The 21,592-nt window shown below is 37.4% G+C and overlaps 1 protein-coding gene across 1 annotated transcript; it reads right to left on the reverse strand.

Moving 5' to 3' along the window:
- Window positions 1–1,071: 1,071 nt before the first annotated feature.
- LOC140144016 (NADH dehydrogenase [ubiquinone] 1 alpha subcomplex assembly factor 4-like) lies at window positions 1,072–20,845 on the reverse strand. Its single transcript, XM_072165843.1, has 5 exons — window positions 20,657–20,845; window positions 12,900–12,968; window positions 9,772–9,878; window positions 3,822–3,986; window positions 1,072–2,229 (listed from the first exon to the last, which is right to left on the reverse strand). The coding sequence occupies exons 1-5, from the start codon at window positions 20,790–20,792 to the stop codon at window positions 2,038–2,040; spliced, it is 669 nt and encodes a 222-aa protein (XP_072021944.1). The 5' UTR covers window positions 20,793–20,845; the 3' UTR covers window positions 1,072–2,037.
- Window positions 20,846–21,592: the final 747 nt, after the last annotated feature.

The following is a 21,592-nucleotide window of genomic DNA, read 5'->3' on the forward strand; positions in this document are numbered from 1 at the left end:
ATTGTGGCAGAATGACTTCGAGAAAAGTTGGAATACGGTGCGTTGATGCCTCAGTTTTTTTACTTGGGAGCAAAATTTGGGCGCCTAAATTTATAAAGTTAGGAGCCATTGGCTCCTCAATCAGTTTTTGCACCGTACAGCACTGCTATTAATCTGTAACCGCAATATTTAAAGCATACCTTCTCACAAGATCTGTGTTTGACACAATGATATCAATGCAAGTATGCCACATTCAGATTTTAAGATTATGTTCTCAAAAGTTGCTAATCCTAACATCAAATTGATTATAAGCATAATTAGGCAAATAAAAAGAAGTGGAAAAATCATTTTTGATATTCTACAGTTTTTTTAATTTAAATGAATGTAAGTGATTGGGTGATTTGATAATTGAGTAGCATGATTGCATTGTCCCAATTGTAGCATCAAAATGTGCAGATCAAAATGAAACCACTTAAAGCCATAATGTACGATCTTATACTATGAAATTGGTTAATTTTTTTCAAACCTGATTTTTTTCTAAATGGAATCGGCCAAATTTGTTGTCTTTGTAGGTCAACAGAGCAAAGTTCGACATATTATCATAATTTAGAAATTATGATAATATGTCCTCCCATAGAACTATCTGTTAAATAGCCAGTGGTGTTTCTTTCACATTACCTTGTTATTTCAACCTAAAAAGTAAAATGGACAGAAACCCTTCCCGCCAGTTATTACTAATATTATTTCAACAATTTGAATAAAGAATAACAAAATCAAAATTTGACGGAAATCGTACATTAAGTCTTTAAGGGTGGTTTTAACCCTGGAATTGAGGAAACTTTTGGGCCTCACATAACTGCTAAATTGTTGGTCTAAAGTATATAAAAGTATACATATTTAGAATGGCAAAGACTCGTTGAATTCATATCTGTGAGGTCAAATTTGGGCAAAAATACTCATTTGTGACACGATCAAGGGAAATGAGTCGGTTGTCGCTAATATTGATTTTGAGATATTGGCAAAGAAAGTGTTCAAATTCTTTTGTTTTATATTGTTTTCAGCGATTGATAAATTGACATAACTTTGCAAAGAATGGGGTTTTCAGTTTCTGAAAGCTCTAAGCGTCCTCTTTAGAATCATATGTAAACTCCTTTTCGAGCAGGGTCGACATGTGACTCATTCCTCTTGATCGTGTCAGTGTCACATTTGTGGAGAAAATCCCAAAAAACATTTGTTTTATTTAAATGTTTGTTTTCACTGATCACATTATCCCCTTTTAATTTTGAGCCAAACAAATTAGGTATAATGAAGAAAATTGCGATTCATTCCAACCTCTACAATGCGTGTACTACGCTCGCCGATCGTATTACATGTAACTGCACGGAGCACCACGCTCGACGTGTGTACACACAAGTTGACATCCACGGTACATGTTAGCAAGTACTCGATCGCTGAACTCTGAATAAAACCGGGTCAACCCGGTTTTAATACAAAAAGTTAAACTTTGCTGTTATTAAAGCACTTCAGGCTTAGTCTTTTACGAGGTATTTTAGTATACCACTGGGTATTATAATTATGCAAAAAGTAGAAATCCGAGTAAAATTGAGGGCGTCGCTGTGAAGCAAATCACACATTATGGCTTTAAATAAAAAATCATATTTTCTGATTATGTTATACGTAGACAGTGCTTTTTTATACCTTGTGTATGCACAGTGGCGGCACTATGGGGGATGGCAGAACTCTTGCCCCCACCTCTGATAAATGTTTTTGGTGCCGCGACTGTGCATGTATGTATGTGGTGGTATGTAACGTATGACACTTGCATCATGATACTATGTAATTATTTGGGGGGGCTTGGCCATGAATAGTGGCCTTTAAATGTATTTGAAGATGTACTAATAGTAAGTACACACGGGCTGAAAATGTTCACTTCACACAGTTTACGGACTTCACAGTGATGAATTTGTTAAACACATCAATGAAGGCTTTGACTACATCATAAATGAAAATCATCCATTGTCGTATTACATGTATTTTCTTAAGGCAAATCCTTTGTCATCAACTTTTATATGGTCCTGATTCCAATTTGCCCGTTGCATGTCCTTCAATTTGTTCTTGTTCTTTCAGTTTTTCTACATCTTCTTCGGATAATAAGGGAACCACTTTCAAAGTTCTGAAATATTCTAAAATGTTCTTTGTATCTTTAAGATCCAATGTATAGTCCTTTGCTATCCGTTCTGCATTGTATTCCTGCATGTATAGAAAAGAAAAACAATACATGTATATAATAATTTCATGCGAATACAATTTTGCACAAAAACAAGAGATGTTGTGAAGAAAAAGAGGTAAAAATGGTGTACCTACACTACTGGAAGTACACCACATACCAGGGGTAGCGCTAACTATTGCTAAAGGGTCATTTTAGGCGCTTATTTCTATTATTTCGGACCCATAGTTTAAAAAAAATTGCACATTTTTGACCCCTTGTCTGAAAACCTAGCGCTACCCCTAGTACATACCATTCTATATGGCATTGTTTCAACACATTTTTATGCATCCACCGGAGGTAAATATGTTTCCTGGTTGTCCGTTATTCCCGGTCCCCGCACTCCGTGCATCCGCGGGTATTCATGCTCGTCGAAAATTTCGCGAAATAAGGGGTGTTTTCAGATGAAGAAACAGGATTCGAGAAACACAAAAAAGGGGTGTTTTTTCAAACCACGTGTTCGCGAAATTGAAAAAAAAAGGGTATTTTCATGGAGCAGCCTACGCGTTTTTGCCAGAAAAGGGCATATTAAAAATATTGTTTGTGTTTTAGCGAAAATAGGGGTATTTTCGAAGGGCAAATAATTCGCGAAATCGCTAAAAAAAGGGGTGATTTTCCCTAAAACTTGCTAAATGAGATGCAAAAGGGGTGTTTTTAAAGTTCACCGACAAGCATGAATACCCGCGGATGCAAGGAGTGCGGGGACCGGGCCGTCATTCCATCTGTTCGAGCTTGTGAGTGCAATTTCTCAGAACTGATAAGGAGTATTGTGATGTGATTTGGTGGAGGGTGGCAATTAACAGTCTCCAAATTCTATTAGGTTTTCATTGCAAAATATGCTAATTTAGTAGCTGATTTGCATATATTTGCATAAATGTCCCCAAGGGCAATTTATCGGAACTGGTAAGGTGTATAGTGATGTGCCTTGGTGGAGGGGTGGCAATTGGTGGTCTTTAAATTCCACCAGGTTTTTCTCACAAAATATGCTAAGTTGGTAGCTCATTTGCATAAATTTGAATTGGATTTTAAAGATTTTTTTACCACAGCTCCAAGTGAAATCACCCTAGTTCAAATGATGCGTGTCAAGGTGGAGGCATTGCGACCGACGCTTTGCATTAAGAACCACGCAACTTGAGAACCACAAAATTCTAGTTGCTTCTAATAAGATATGATAGGAAGAAAAATAAATTATGTTTATAAATACAAAATTCCCATCGATCACGCCACTGTTTTTCCATGTTATATTTCCTCTACAGGGAGGATGGCAATTTATTTCTTGCATTTATGGCCCTAGCTGCTATGGGCTACTTGTGGGGAGGAGATAAGTTTAAGCGGCCGCTTATAGGTTCAAATTGCATCCAGCCTTATCACAAAGCTCCCGTGGCCAAGTGGTTAAGGCACAAGTCTTGTAAACCTGAGGTCCTGGGTTCGATTCCCAGACAGGATCACTTTTTCTACTTGTCTCCTTTATTATTTGCGATGGCGAACCTGGTGAAAAATTATGTTTATTATATTATAAAGATAATACCCTATATGGTCAAAAGCGATATATTTGAGATTATTCCGGATTCCTTACCTGTGGATTCAGCTTATTTTTAGCAAGTAGTTCCTGCACCATGTATACAGACAGTCTTCCTGGCGGCACCAGTGCCATACTCTGGCTGGCTACTTCTGACAAAGGTTCTGGTATAGGTCTTCTATCCTGAGGTAGCACACGTCTACTATGACTACCATCTGGTGTCTGTGTATAATTTGGAGGAAAATAAGGGTTCCACTTTACAAAAAATACAGTATTACATATCAATATACCTAAACTTTGATCGGACCCCATGACACTGGCTATAATGATGTTATGCAATGCATCACTTGATTTTTTCTGTGTTTGTTTTATTGGATGTATACCCCCTGCACTTTTACTTTTAGATTTCCCAGTCAAATTTGAATATCAATCATCCACATCTGCAATATGTCATTGTCAGAGTTTGAATCAGTCCAACATATTGACATTTTAAGTTAAAAAAAATGTTGACACCAGAATTCCCACGTATCCCACCAGATCGCGTTTGCCAAAACAACTCCCAGAAATCGGCCCGACCACGCCCTCGTGGATTTTATGCTTCATAACAGTTGATTGACAGGTGGGCTTAAACTGCTCTTTTAAGATTACAGAATGAACTCCAATTGATATGTGATAACACGAACAGTAAACACCAACTTTAAGCGCTGCAGACAAGAGACATATTAGGCACTTGAAACTTGATTCTGAGTTTAGCGTCCACCGCCCGCGTTATGAATTTTGTGCCGCGTTTGAGATGTAAAATCTGAAAATAATTCATTATTTTGCAAATTACTACTAATAGTCCTGGCCCTAGCTAGAACCCGCCTACACGGATAGGGCAGAGATTTTGACACTTGATTTGGGTTATTGGACCTTTGAGGTTAACGAATCACAGAGGTGCTTTTATGAAAGCGGCTGCATGAATTCGAGAAATCCAAGATGGCAGCCGCGGCCATTTTGAAAATTTTAAATTTTAGTTTTCACTCAATATTCATGTGTAATACATCATTCTATAGGTTTTTGCATACAAGGAATCAATTTCTGACATTATTTTTATGATTGAAGGTCAGTATAACATGTTTACATTCAAAATGGCCGCCAAATGGTTGCCAAAAGATGGGGTTTTCATTAAAATGTATTTAGAATTCAATATTTTAACTTATTTGATGTTAAAAATAACCATGGGTTGCTGATATTATGGTCAGTTGTCTATGTCATTTCTATCATCTCCTGGATATGTTTAAAATCAAAATGGCTGCCAAAATGGCCGCCAAAATCGTCTTTTTTTCATTAAAATGTGTTACAGGAGTATTATGAAGTACCAGATTTACAATGAAATGGTGCCAAACATTGTGTTCTTTTGTATTCAAAGTATCTCTCTGGTAAAGGGTAACAATATGACATCAGCATCAATTAATATGATCTCATGGGCATGTAAACATTCAAAATGGCCGCCAAAATGGCTGCAAAAACATGATTTTTTCATTAAAATGATATTTAAAACAGCATTTTAATAGATGTTGTGTTAAATATTTTCATTGAACGCTGATATAATGTTAAAGGAGTATTTCTATCCAAATTTCTTCCTGCTCATGTGTTTTTACATTCATGAAAGAAACCTAAACCCAAATTTTCATGCAAATCGGACATTCAGTTGGCGAATTATGGGCTATAACATATATTTCAATGGTCCATAGGATTGTGTGTGATACTTTCGTTGTCGACAGAATGAAATTCAAAATCGAACATTTCGCCCGCTTTCTCTAGATATAAATTATAAATTTATAAGATAAATTTGCAAGATTCCTTTTGCACATGATAATTATGCACCTAGTAAGGGAGACCGGGGCAGGTTGGCCCCTTTTTCCCCACTTATCTGGAGAGCTCAGTTTGTGGGTTAGGAGGCTCTCAATTTGATACTTGAGAGCTGTTTACTCTAGGTAAATGCTAACAAATTTATATGGCTCTGTGACTTATACAAAAGTTATAGTAGTTGTAGGAGAGAGCGAAAAGAAAATTAACCAGGCAGGCAGGTTGGCCCACCAAACGGGCAGGTTGGCCCTCTATGCACAACCGTGTGTTATTGCCATATTTCTTTCCAATAAAACATTCTAAAGTTACAACTGCGGTAAGATATCACCTATCATAGTTCCAAGATAATCAAAAATAAAATTCATTTTAGCCATCATGGGTCATTCTTGAGGAAATAGCTAAAATCAAGGAAATAACGTTAACCAATCATCTTATAAAACCCATAACGAAAAACTGAAAGGCTGTGGATAACAATTGTAATTGACTTTTTTTTCATTATTAACTATTCTGAGTGATGAATTACTTTTTATGTACAAATTCCCAATTATAAAGAAATATGATATTGAAATATTGCTATTTCCAGTCAAAAAGTGCTCAAATAGGACAACAATATAGATTTTTTTGTTTTTTTTCTCCGCCTTTGAACAATTTTATCCATGGAACTGACTAGTGTTGGTGTGTAAATTGTATTTTGCTTCATTTGACACAAAATGGGTGAAAATGGAGAAAGTATGCATAACTCTTGCCCATAAACACAATGGGGGGCAACATGCCCCAGCACAAGTGGGCCAACCTGCCCCATAGTCTATTTTTGTTTTCCATCAAATTCCATAAAACAGAAACAGGATGGAAAGCTTTCAACTATATGGCATTTTAAGCAAGACCCATACCTTCCAGCAACTTACAATTTACATAATGTATTATGTGCAACAATAGTGCTTTCTTTCCTTTCTTTTTTCTCCAAAATGACCATGCAAGTAGTTTTAAATTGATAATATTATGTCTCAACAACATGTAATTTATCTGATTTTTTAAGGAAATGGTGCCACATGAGTGCTTTCTTGAGATCCAAAAATATCTTTGTGGCAGAAGGGTAACGTAAAATATGTCATTCAAAATTATCCCATGGGTAAGTTCAAAGAAATAAAAGTGACTCCCAAAATGGCCACCAAAATATTATTTTTCATCAAAATCTGTTACAGCGACACTAGGTATCTGGTTTTCAAGGGATGGTGCCATAAAAGGAGAGTATTTTCCCACATAATCATTATAGCATAGCAGTAATAGGAAAACAGCATGGACTTATGGGTAATTGGGCATGTTTAAAATTCAACTTGGCCACCAAAATAATATTTTGGATGTTGGTGTAACAGTCATTTAAAAGAGTATATTATATTCTTTAAATGACTGTTACACCAACTTTCAAGATACCAGTTTTTTACAGGAGATGTCATTTTTTCAGCTTCATGGCATATGGTTAACATTCTGTCGTAAAATGATTCTGCCGGCATGCTCATACCAACGGGACCCCTTATATACTAGGTGCATAATGATCATGTGCAAGAGGAATCTTGCAAATGGCCATGCGTTTTGAGTTGGGCCGGTAATGCGTTACATGTTTTCGCGAGATGAAAATTGCATGTTTTTCGTTTAGATATGAATATCTTTCACACATTATACCCAACATATATAAAAGTATACATTTTCTGGCTGCAAATGAACCAAAAAAACCAAAAATGCACTTTAAAATGACACAGGGTGTAACACTAAGGAGTTATGAAACTGAAAATACCAAATATTTTTGGGAAAAAAGGTAAAATTTGACAAATTAAAACAAAATGTTAGCTTCACCCCACATATTTAAAAGTTCCATATTTGAATTCCTCTCAGTCAGAGCTTTAAATACATATATAACATCATAGGGTTCAATAAAATTAAAATGATTTTGCGCCAGCTTCTTTCAAGGCATATTTTCCCATTGACTTCAATGTGTAACCTGAACGGAAAATAAAATATGCAAAATTGCTTCTCAAAGCAAATTAAATTACCTGGAATATGATTGTATGGTGTTATAGTATGCAGTTTAAAGTGAATTGTAAAAATGTGAAAAAAGAAATGGACCTCTTGCATCATATGACCCTGGGGTCACTTTTTATTAAATTTGCTCCTCCTGATCCTCCTCCTCCTGATCCTCCTCCACCCCGCACATTATGCTAATTGGAGGCTAATTATTCAAATGTTAATAACTTTTTACAACTTTTATAAGGTTTACTGTATTGGTCTCATCACAAGCTTTAATTTGACACCAAATTTAACTACATAGGCTACATATTAACTGAGAAAATTAAAAAGATGAACCCTAAAATGCCGCGCGCATGTAACATCTCCACCTATTTACTGGCCCAACTCAAAACGCATGGCCAAATATATTCCCTTTCCAGAGAAACCGGCCAACATGTTCGATTTTGAATTTTATTCTGTCGCCAACGAAAGTATAACACACAATCCTATGGACCATTGAAATATACGGTATGTTATAGTCCATAATTCGCCAACGGAATGTCCGATTTGCATGAAATTTAGGATTTAAGATTCTTTTATGAATGTAAAAACACATGAGCAGGAAGAAATTGGGATAGAAATATCCCTTTAACATTATATCAGCGTTCCCATGGAAATATTTAACACAACATCTATTAAAATGCTGTTTTAAATACCATTTTAATGAAAAAATCATGTTTTGCAGCCATTTTGGCGGCCATTTTGAATGTTTACATGCCCATATGAGATAATATTAATTGATGCCGATGTCATATTGTTACCCCTTTACCAGAGGGATACTTTGAATACAAAAGAACACAATGTTTGGCACCATTTCATTGTAAATCTGGTACTTTATAATACTCCTGTAACACATTTTAATGAAAAAAGACTATTTTGGCGGCCATTTTGGCAGCCATTTTGAAATTTAAACATATCCAGGAGATGATAGAAATGACATAGACGACTTATGCTTTGTTGTCACCATAATATCAGCATCCCATGGTTATTTTTAACATCAAATAAGTTAAAATATTGAATTCTAAATGCATTTTAATGAAAACCCCATCTTTTGGCAACCATTCAAGTGGCCATTTTGAATGTAAACATGTTATACTGACCTTCAATCATAAAAATAATGTCAGAAATTGATTCCTTGTATGCAAAAACCTATAGAATGATGTATTACACATGAATATTGAGTGAAAACTAAAATTTAAAATTTTCAAAATGGCACTTGGCGTGCCATCTTGAACTCTCGAATTAGCAGCCGCTTTAAAAAGCACCTCCGTGATTCTTTAACCTCAAAGGTCCAATAACCCAAATCAAGTGTCAAAATCTCTGCCCTATCCGGTGTAGGCCGGGTTCTAGCTAGGGCCTGGACTATAAACCAGAAAGAAAATTTGTTCTGCAAAATTTTTAAACCCCTTTTTTTGTATTTGAACCCTTCAAAAACTATAGAAAGCCTTGAGAACTATATTAGATGAATCCATCTAAATATTTTAGCATTAAAAATATACAGGTTTTTGACCCTTGCTCTATCCAATTATTTCAATTATACCTTTGGGATACCAGGGTAGACTAGAAGAAAACTTAACCTAGCCAAAATGTTTTTACCAGATTGTTGATGTTGTAAATAATTTATCTCTAGGAAAGACCTAGTTTTGACAAATTGGTGCCAACAATTTATTTCATAATGTTCCGCATGATTGTTATTTTTGTATTTAATAAGTCACCCTCCCCCCATTTCCCCCTATCCTCAAATGTATACGGAGAGGTTAGTACAAAGTGGAGTGAAGAAGACTGGCATGGTAATACTTCGGAATACATTTAGTTTGTTTTAAAACTTGAAAAACAAAAGGCAAGATAATTATACTTTTATAAATGTTTATGTGTGTTTGTGACATTATAATTTTATATTGCGACTGGCGATACCCAAGTAGAATGAACAAAAGCGCACAAGCATTGGTAAAAGGCCGCTGATAATGAAACCTTGAAAATAATGAATAATGAAATAGTTGCCTCATTATGAGCTGAAAAAAATGGGACGCTAAACTCAACATCAAGTTTCAATAGCCTTATGCATTTTAGTGAAGACTTGTCTAACATTAATTACCTTTGGCAATGGATCTGTTGACTCTACCCTTACATCCTGCAGCATTCCTACCAGACGACTATCCTTCTGGTGCAACTTGGACTTTGCTTCTGTCATTGATACACCTTCTGTAAAGTATACACAATAAATACAAATAATATTAGTCATGCATTGATCTGGGACATACTGAAAAACAAATTGTGGACTATTTTATCTAGATGTATTTGCCTATCTACAATGTATGATCACCTAGCACCACATTGACATATTATACTGATGAGGAGAGAGGTTAATTAGTTTTTCATCTAGACTAATACTTTATGTGCACAGTGCTGAAACTTGGGAAGAGCTAAGTTTTAGTTGCTTTTGATGAATTAATTTAAAATGCTCATTTTTTTCTCTTTTTTTAGCAATAGTGTTTTGTCATGTACCGTATACAATGTATTAGTATTAATGTATTGACTTTAAATGGGGATCTAAATGTTGGAGTTTAATATGCAGACCTGCCAAAGTACTTTGAAACAATTAACAAATGTGATCAAATCGATCATTCATGGTGTTTAATCAATTGGACCAAAAAAACTTTGGGCGGGCAGTTTCAGGATCCTGGCTAACACCCTGGCGGCTGGCCGCAATCATCCAGGGATGAAAACAAGCACTGACATAATTTCCTGAAACTGCTTTAACATTTCCTGAAAATGCGTATACATTTGGGAATTTCCATAACCTGACCACCTTTTCTGACCACCTTTTCTGACTACCTTTTCTGACCAGCTTTTAGAGTGAGCCCTGTGATATTTGATGCTTACACCATAATAAGTGCTGGGTGATAATTTGCAAGCTTTTCTCTGGGACTTGTTAATAGATAAACAAAATTTTTAAGGGTATGTGGTTGTTATATCTTTCTCACTTTCGATTATTTATTTGTATCTTTTGCTTGTCACCCTAAGTGTTAAATGCTCACGGAATTGCTGCCCGGGGCAGCGTTACCCGTGTAGCTACCTGTCCGTGATCGTGTACTTGGCATGCGGGGGGTCTAAGGTTCGAATCCCGGGGGTGCCAAGTGACTTCTTTGTTCATCTTCTCTCCTTTATCGTATCTTCTTTAACTTCTGATATCAAAAAGCAGGGTTGGGTGTTAGGGTTAATACAATTTTGTTTGTATATTTAATGTCTTGAATGCACCATCGGATAGATGAGTGCCACTGATGTAAAAGCAATTTCCAAATAAAAACCTGAAACTTAAAAACTACAACACTTTCATGGTACATGAAAGTATTTAAAACAAATAAATAAACACATCCAATTTTCCTGACTTCATATTTCGAACGAGTGCTCCTTCAATCTTCAGAACAGGGAAATGCCGCTAGCCTAGTGTTTACCCCCAACACTTCCCTGTTCAGACTTTCTGTTTGTCTGTCTGATAGACAATTAAACCAGTGTTGCCAAAACTTTTCAGCGTCAAGGCGCCGCGCGGCGCATTGACCAGCCAGGCCGCGGTAAAGGATTCTCAAGTAGCCCAATTTCTAACCTTCCAAAAAAAGCGCCCAATACCGGATATTTGGGCGGATTTACCCGAATTTAGAACGCAAAACACCCAATTGGGCGGAAAAGCACTTGACTTTTAAACTTCCGGTACTTACTGGGAAGTTACCGACCGATCAATAAATGGTCACAAAACCCATTGTAATTGCAATTTGGAGCTTAAAAAACTCAAAACCTTTATAAATCGCCGAAAATCGGCTAAATTGAAAGAAAAATACATCAAATTGCTGCCGCGGCCTGAGGCTGAGACTGACAAAAGTAGCCCAATTTTAGGCAAGTAGCGGCATGCTTTTTTGAGTAGCGGCAAGTGATCGCCAAGTAGCCCCATTGTGCGCCTAAGGCGCGGCGTTGGCATCACTGAATTAAACCCATCATGCTGCACCCTTAATATACCAGGGCATGTATGACAAATATCATGAATATGACCTTGTGAAGTGGTAATTGTGTTTACTTTATTGATTATTGACCCAGCACCTGAAATGACAATTGCCTCCTCTCTAAACTGAGAAGTTAACTGCCCTGTGAAAAACAAAACAAATTGAACTTGATAATTTCAATTTTATGTCACTTAAAGGAGTATTTCGTGATCCTAGCATCCTCTATTTATGTCATTTTTCATTAGATATCCACGAAAAAAACCTATTCCCAAAATTTCAGTTGATTCCGATTTTGCGTTCGCGAGTTATGCATGATTGTACGTACATGTATTACACTGCTCCATAGACAATGCGTTGTAATTTCGTTCTGGTGCACCAGAACGAAATTCAAATTCCACGATATCTTTGCTAAACGAATTAATCTGCAAGAAATATTTTGTACATAAACATTATGTAGCCAGAGGTTTCCAGTGATATAAAAATCTCAACTTTTTTGAGAAAAGTGGGGGATGAGGCTGTGGATCACGAAATGCCCTTTTAACATCCAGAATGGTACAACATTATTGTGCAAAGTGTAAAGATAATAAAAATGAAGCAAACATCAAAATAATGTCAAAAAAGATGGTCAAAAAAGATGGTCAGAAAAGGTGGTCAGAAAAGGTAGTCAGAAAAGGTGGTCAGGTTATGGAAACACCCTATACATGTACATTTCCCAGCAGGCGACAGGGAAGATCTAAGCAAAATTTCCTGAAATCAGGAAATTTCCTGAAGATTTACATCCCAGATCCTAGCAGAACGACAGTACCCACAAGATGCTTCGTCTAGACGAGGTCCGGGCATAATACGTATGTGTATGTATTGCCATATCTTTTCTGGGCAAATGTGTAGGCCTACTCCCTGGCGTGGCGTGGTGAATTCCAAAAATTGTCTGTCATTAGTGTCAAAAATCGCTCCAGTTACCGGTTACCCCCTCCCGATCCCCCCACCCGGGCCCCAGCTTTGCTTTGGCCATCTCCGCAATGCCAAAAAATCTTTGCCCTCCTAGTTTGCAACGGCCACGCAAATTTAAAAAAAACGGGCAAAACAGACACATCATTTATCGGTATGACATTTTCGTATTGGTGCTGCCCTATTTGTGCAGAGCTACTACGGTATGGGTTCCCTGTACTATCTTTGCCCTAGCATGCTAGGTAGAGGGAGCAAAATTCGGAAGACATGACACAGTTACCTTTCTCCAATTCTTTCATTTTCTTGATAGTAGTAGGATGTAATGGAGATCTGGGCAGTTTGCCCGTATCTATTTAATGGTGCGCTCTATTTTCTACATTGAAATTAGTTGTAGGGGCCTACTCTCCTCAAACTAGCGCTCCCCATATCGAAATTACGGACTTCTCTGCTTTGGCCCTCCTTAGCTCGAAATACTCTAGCTAAAATACAGGTTTACATACTATCTTACATTATCTTGCTGTATTTCAGCTAGAGCGCCAGACGACAATCTTCCGGGTTTTTTTGGAGAACAATACTATTACGTAAGACCAAGGGTAGCGCTAGGCTGCTTTTTGGGGTCCCGGACTCACCAAAATACAGTTCGGACCCCCTATTTTAAAATTTTCTGCGAGTTCAGGGGTCCCTGCAGACCCCCAGCTTTTCAATCTAGTGCTACCGCAGACATACTATTTATGCTGCATTTGTGCAACTCGGACTCGCCAAACTAGACTACGGACCCCCTACTTTCAGAATTTCGGCAAGTTCGGGGGTCCCTGCGGACTCTGGAGCGCTTTGTTCTAGCGCTACCCCTGCGTAAGACGAAGAAGAAACCCGCCTCGGAGCCCGCCCTACTCATTATTTCATTGTACTTATTGCAATTTGCCTCCACACATTACGTAATCAACACAAAGCTTTTGTGAGGATTAGTGAGTGGATAAGAAATTGACAGCGGAGGATACGAAGGACATGCCGATTGTTAGTTGTCAATCATGAATTGCCGCAACGTTTTACTTTTAGTATTTTACTGCATGCCATGGCATTCCGCAAGCACCAAGACAAATTATGCCGTATTTTTCCAAAGATCATCTCATTTATAAAGTAAGCTGAATGCGATCTGTACTTTTGTTACATTCCGATCCCTTTTGATCACCTATAGTATTATCGGCGAATTTGCTTGAAAACATGTGACTGTGAGTTCATGTTGTGTAAACATAATTAGCATAGACACAAATGAAACTAGAGGCAAATGGTGGTCATAGACCACAAACCTAGCTGGGGCATGTTGGTGTTGTGGAGGTATCTGACCCCTGCAAAATGTTCCAAAAATGTTCCCCTGTCATGAGGTTTGTTGTCACCGAGTTTTGAGTCCTGTACTCCTCACAGATGTCCAGAAAATGCAATTCTAAGATTTGACCCAGATGACCTTTGACCAGACCCCTGCAAGATGTTCCATAATTCACTCCTGGTCATGAGTTGTCACCGAGTTTGAGCCCTGTACCTCTTACAGATGTCCAGATAACGCAATTCTAAGATTTGGCCCCAGAACTTAGTGATGTCTTTTGAGCTGACCCGTGCAAAATGTTCCAATATGTTCCCCAGGTCAATTGCAAATCCACAGTAGGGTTGCAAATATACCATATGTCACTCGGAGTGCGACAATTTGTACAGATAAATTTATCACAGGTATTTTTTTATTAATTTGACCATTCGTCTGCATATTACCAAATATAACCCATTTTGGGCTACCGTTTTTCCGCGAAGGTCATTTATGTCGACAAATTGTTCACAAATCCACAGTAGGGTTGCAAATATACCATATGTCACTCGTAGTGTGACAATTTGTACAGATAAATTTATCACAGGTATTTTTCTATTAATTTGGCCATTCGTCTGCATATTACCAAAAATAACGCATTTTGGGCCACCGTTTCTCCGCGAACATCATTATGTCGACAAATTGTTCGCAAATCCACCACAGGGTTGCAAATATACCATACGTCACTCAGAGTGCGACAATGTGTACAGATAAATTTATCACAGGTATTTTTCTATTAATTTGACCATTCGTCTGCATATTACCAAATATAACCCATTTTGGGCTACCGTTTTTCCATGAAGGTCATTTATGTCGACAAATTGTTTGCCAATCCACAGTAGGGTTGCAAATATACCATATGTCACTCGTAGTGTGACAATTTGTACAGATAAATTTATCACAGCTATTTTTCTATTAATTTGGCCATTCGTCTGCATATTACCAAAAATAACGCATTTTGGGCCACCTTTTCTCCGCGAACATCATTATGTCGACAAATTGTTCGCAAATCCACCACAGGGTTGCAAATATACTATACGTCACTCGGAGTGCGACAATGTGTACAGATAAATTTATCACTGGTATTTTTCTATTAATTTGACCATTCGTCTGCATATTATGAAATATAACCCATTTTGGGCTACCGTTTCTCCGGGAAGGTCATTTATGTCGACAAATTGTTCGCAAATCCACCGGTTACTTTTAAGGATATTAATACATGGCATAAAATGTGACAATTTATCAAAATAATTTTATAATGAACGCTTTTATGGATATTTGCCAATACAATATACCGTACATCTGACATGTACATGGTATATTAGGTATGCTAGGTGAATTCAAATTTGCCATCAAACTGCATCATTTTATATATCAAATTAAAGCTCTTGAGTCTTGAGTAAACAAAGCCAAAACTGAAAACCTTTTTTCATAGCACTTTCCGTAGCAAAGTTACATCTTGTCAAAGATTGACTTTCATCAAAAAGATTCAGCTAGCAAAATTCCCCAAAACGGCATTTCGGGGTGTTTCTAGATCTTAGTCTCATTATGATAGCAGCTTTTTTTTAATGGAACTGCTATCAAAATCCTCTAAAATTCCTTGTGCGATTGTCTTATCACCATAAAAAATCATATATTTGGGTCAAGTGAAGTATAGAAAACATATTTATGTAGGTTTCCTTCTTCGCCAGTTGTTTTAAATTTCTATGTAAATATGCACATAGATGAACTCCTGGATGGGGCAGCTTTAATTAGCATGAGGCCACATTGATATGTAAATAGCGTATTGTTATTTAAATTTGTGCCCAGACGTATTGAGGGCGACAGTCATGTTACCCAGACGGAGAATGGCTGCATATGCCAGGCATGTCAATTTGCTGAGTGAAGGCTGATAATCACCTTTCTGTATAGGTAATAAGCTAGTATATTTCGTGTACCAGTTGGTTATAACAAAAATTAGTATCATATTAAATATATTAAATGTATAAACGTTGAAATATACATGAATTTGAAAAGCAGAGCTTCGAAATCTAGCTAAGTCAGGTGATGTGAAATTCTGCTGCGTGACCCCCTCTGCGTGGTAGAATTATATTCATAAAACATTGAATTTAACAGATATCATGGGCAGCCAACCACGATTTATCAGCATTTAAAATATATGTTAATTAACAAAGATAAATAATAAAGAGTACAAATGGCAATTAACTAGTAAACAAGCCTGAAATCTTAAAATGTTGCCACGTGATTTCCCGAACACATGATATTTCAACATGTGACCACTATTCAGATTTACCGTCAATATTTGGAGTATGCTTGCACATCATGCACATACACTGTGCATTTCTATACCTCCGTATAAAATCAATAATTCATGCTGGGAGCCAAGTAACATTGTCTACTCAGTGCAGATTGGTATTTTATTTTACTTGAGAGCATAATAGAAATACATAAGACGAATAAGGCGCCATGATGGAAGGTCAGGTCGGGTATCAAAGGTTATTATAACTTAAATACTACTTGTATTTCCCACATTGCCTCTGTCACATATTTCCTTCATATTATTGCCAGCAAGTCCTAATTTTGACTTTGCAAATTGCAAAATGTCATTTCATATCAAATTAGTAGACTTTCTTTGAAAAAAACATATCACTGGTGCCTGATGGGAATACCCGTCCGCCATTTCATTAAACTGGATCGTTTTAGCCTGGTTTGTGCCCAGATGTATTGAGGCGCGCTATACTCTCATTGAACAGGCAAAGTTCGCAAAACTAACAACGTTGTTATTTGCGAAACTCAATTAACATGATCCAAGGGTCGAACATGAATTATTCATAACGAGCTATAACGGATCGATAACTGGCCTCACTTTCTAGCTAGTAAACCAGCTGAATTTTTCATAGATTTTATGCTTGCTAATAGAACAACCGTGAATTTAGTGTCACCCCTTGATTTGCATTTTGTCGGCGAATTTGGCTGACTAGCAAATGTGTTAACTAAGGTTTGCCTGGGATGAGTACATCATCAGGTTGTAGTAAGCTACAAATTTCAAATGTTTGAGGACTTGTTCTCATTGCTTACCTGTGTTTTCACATCATATTTTGTGGTCAAAATGATTACAAATGTGTAATTTGCCGGGGTAATTTGCAATCATTTCCGACTGGCTAAGTAAGATGGCCTTGAACAGGGATCTCTGATTTGAATGCACACTAACCAGGGCCGTGACACTCGTATTCAATCCCTGTATATCAGTAAGCTTAAAGACTAAATACCTAGGGAAACTGGGGAAAAGTGGAAAAAATTTTTTGTCCAGCCCAAACAGGATTACTGAAGCAAGGCAAGGCAAAACTTATTAAGGTTTACAAGATACATATTTGGTGCATACGCACCGATATGAACCTCAGCGCCAATCAGGCCGTCTTCACGTACTAGAGGTAAAGTTTGACATATCAGATATCGCACGACTCTGTGGTATATTTGGTTAACAAGATAGATTGTTAAGTACACAAAGTACAAAAAAGTGACTATATCTCATTTACCAATGATCCTACAGAGATGTGACCACTAACTTTTTTGTTCTTTATAAGCAGAGGAAAAGTTTGACATATCGCACGACTCTGTGGGATATTTGGTTAAAAAGATAGAGGGTTTGGTGCATAAAGTACAAAAAAGTGACTATATCTCATTAACCAATGATCCTACAGAGATGTGACCACTGACTTTTTGTTCCTTATGACCAGAGGAAAAGTTTGACATATCGCACAACTCTGTGGGATATTTGGTTAAAAAGATAGAGGGTTAAGTATGTACACAAAGTACAAAAAAGTGACTATATCTCATTAACCAATGATCCTACAGAGATGTGACCACTGACTTTTTCGTTCTTTATGACCAGAGGAAAAGTTTGACATATCGCACGACTCTGTGGGATATTTGGATAAAAAGATAGAGGGTTTGGTGCATAAAGTACAAAGAAGTGACTATATCTCATTAACCAATGATCCTACAGAGATGTGACCACTGACTTTTTGTGGCGCCCTCTACGGAGGGGCCACATATAGGCATGTACTTTGTGAAAGGCTTCTAATTTCACTCTTGCTAGATTTACTCCTTAATTGTTTTGCTAAAATTATGCCCAGCTCAGAAATAAAACCACAATATGCTAGGATTTTATTTTATTATTGTTTTCTGATATGCACGGGATAAAATGATGTGTGCATATTCTTTGTTTAAAATACAAAATTAATGGACTTATAAAAACACCAAATAACCCGTGACCTTTGTATGGTTTAAACCAGTTTACCGCCTCTTAGAACCCGATAGACGGTGACATTTGACCATTCTAATTATGTATGTTTTGAACATGTTTGCACATGAACTAGTTGTTTGTGCATTCATTGAATGACCTTTGAAAATGTGAGTACAAAAACTCATACTTTGCAAATTAAGGTCAAATTTTGCACTATGATTGTTTAATTAAGGTTATTGATATTATAGTGATTGCACACAGTGCACCTAATCCTTAAACCAACACCAATTAATTATAGTTGACCAACACAACCACTGACCAAACATGAAATCACTAATGGTTTATGTGCTTGAATACAGCTCAGTATCTTTGTGGTGACTATCTCTGATAAAAAACAAAACATTAATTAACGAAAATCAATCCTGGTCAGCAGAGAAAGGAATAAATTTGGAAGACATGACTGTGTTGAAGGTCAGAAGTTTATTTGCAAAAATAATATTTATTGTAATATGCCTAACTGCTGGGAAGGGTTCCTAGCAATGTAAAGTGAAAGAAACCCCAATGGCTATTTTGTCTGTTTAAAATAGAGTTCTATGGCCGACTTAAAGTCATAATTATGACGTAATTTTGTTATTTATTAATTAATTTTAGCAGAATTAATAACATAAAATGGGCTGTGCCCGTTCATGAAGAATAACGATCGATCTTACCCTTGATTTAACAGGCCTGTCAATTTCTTGGTATTGTTTGATATGAAAGGAGGGTATGATTGTTTTGTATTAGTTTAAGTATTTCCTAGCCTCTCTTAGCCACATGGTTGGCTACAAAAGACACAGAGTAGCCTATACCTTAGGATAAACTGGCATGAGTGCGCCGACCCCAAGTTTTCAACATTTCAGGATTGTTTCTGGACGGAGGTCGGGTGAAAAACGAAATTACGTTTACATGACTTTGTCGAAATTAAATCAGTGTGACAAGAATGAGTGTATAGATGACTAGGGGAAGCTTACTTATTTGTGTCTTCTAGTTATCCATCATATACCCTAGGCCCTGATAACGAAATTCAACAATATTCAATATCCAAAGCAATATCCTCACTACAACGGCCCCCAAAACAGAACTCCCACCCCACATAATCGCAAATTGACAAAAGCTTCATTCCATGAAGCATTTCTCTCAGATTTGATCATCTTCTACTCTTCCCTAAAAAAATCATTATAATACCAAATCTAATCACCATGGAATTCACCATATCCCGTCCAGCTCACATTGGGCGCCACATTCCTTTTTAAAGGAATTTTTATTTGTTCCTTATGACCAGAGGAAAAGTTTGACATATCGCACAACTCTGTGGGATATTTGGTTAAAAAGATAGAGGTTAAGTACACAAAGTACAAAAGTCACTATATCTCATTAACCAATGATCCTACAGAGATGTGACCACTGACTTTTTCGTTCTTTATGACCAGAGGAAAAGTTTGACATATCGCATGCGACTCTGTGGGATATTTGGTTAAAAAGATAGAGGGTAAGTACACAAAGTACAAAAAGTGACTATATCTCATTAACCAATGATCCTACAGAGATGTGACCACTGACTTTTTTGTTCCTTATGACCAGAGGAAAAGTTTGACATATCGCACAACTCTGTGGGATATTTGGTTAAAAAGATAGAGGGTTAAGTACACAAAGTACAAAAAAGTGACTATATCTCATTAACCAATGATCCTACAGCGATGTGACCACTGACTTTTTCGTTCTTTATGACCAGAGGAAAAGTTTGACATATCGCACGACTCTGTGGGATATTTGGTTAAAAAGATAGAGGGTTTGGTGCATAAAGTACAAAAAAGTGACTATATCTCATTAACCAATGATCCTACAGAGATGTGACCACTGACTTTTTTGTTCCTTATGACCAGAGGAAAAGTTTGACATATCGCACAACTCTGTGGGATATTTGGTTAAAAAGATAGAGGGTTTGGTGCATAAAGTACAAAAACATGTGCAATTTCACTTAGTTGCCAGCGGAAGAAAACGGGAAGATTACAGTGGTTTGTTGCCAGCGGAAGAACCCGAACGATTACAATACCTAGCTGGGGGGTGTAAACCCCCCAGCTAGGTAATTACGATGCAATACAATGCAATTTGAATGCGCAACAGATCTACATGTAGTATAGAAATAACGTGGCCCGGTTTTATGCAGAATTAGATGACCACGTCTGGCCCTCCTACTACTAGTTTGCAACGCCAACGGCCACGCAAATTTAAAAAAACGGGCAAAACAGACACATCATTTATCGGTATGACATTTTCGTATTGGTCCTGCCCTATTTGTGCAGAGCTACTACGGTATGGGTTCCCTGTACTATCTTCGCCCTAGCATGCGCATGCTAGGTCGAGGGAGCAAAATTCGGAAGACATGACACACAGTTACCTTTCTCCAATTCTTTCATTTTCTTGATAGTAGTAGGATGTAATGGAGATCTGGGCAGTTTACCCTTATCTATTAAACGGTGCGCTCTATTTTCTACATTGAAATTAGTTGTAGCTCTCCTCAAAGCGCTCCCCATATTGAAATTACGGACTTTTCGGTAACTTCAACGAGCAGAATTCGTCACTTACGAAAGTCTTTGTAAATTGGCGAATTTAAGCCTTTATGAATATTGATGAGGTGACGTCATTCAAAAACTTTGTTTGAAAAAGGAGAATCCCAGGGAGAATCAAAGTTAATATCCCATATAAAAGTTTTCCCCAGGAAGTTTTAAAACAGTTCAAAACATTTTTTAAGTATTTATAAAAGCTACTGTTTTTCTATATCAAAAAGGCACTTGTGTGTGTATCGCTTTTGCCCAGTGGGGGGGGGGGGGCAGGCATGACCAAACGGGTAGGCTCCCCCGGAAAGACCCCCCTTTTTGGATTTTGCAGCTTCGAAAGACCCTCTATATTTGACCAAAATAGAGCTCCGAAAGACCTTTGATTTTGATCATTTCAGCTCTAAAAGACCCACAAATTGCTCAGTCCACATATTTCTGGAGTTTTCAACCAAAAAGCTAAGAAAGACCCTTGATTTTCGATTCAAAGCTCCGAAAGTCCCCATTTTACTTGTTCGCAGCCCAATTCGCAGCTGCAAAAGACCCCTTTTTACTGGTACACCGTCAGCTCCCAAAAGACGGCACCTCAAAATTCCGGGGGACATACCATCAAATATTTTTGATGTGCCCCCTCGGAAGGATGACGCCCTCATCCGCATAGTTCAGAAAGAGTATGGGGAGGGAGAGGAGGAGGTAACAGGGGTCTTTTGGTGAAAGATTTATTGAGAGACCTAGAAGCGGTAGCTCCCGGGGGCAGCTCCTAAAATGAAGACCTGGAC

This window comes from Amphiura filiformis, unplaced genomic scaffold (genome assembly GCF_039555335.1).
Source record: "Amphiura filiformis unplaced genomic scaffold, Afil_fr2py scaffold_37, whole genome shotgun sequence".
Classification (NCBI taxonomy): Eukaryota; Metazoa; Echinodermata; class Ophiuroidea; order Amphilepidida; family Amphiuridae; genus Amphiura; species Amphiura filiformis.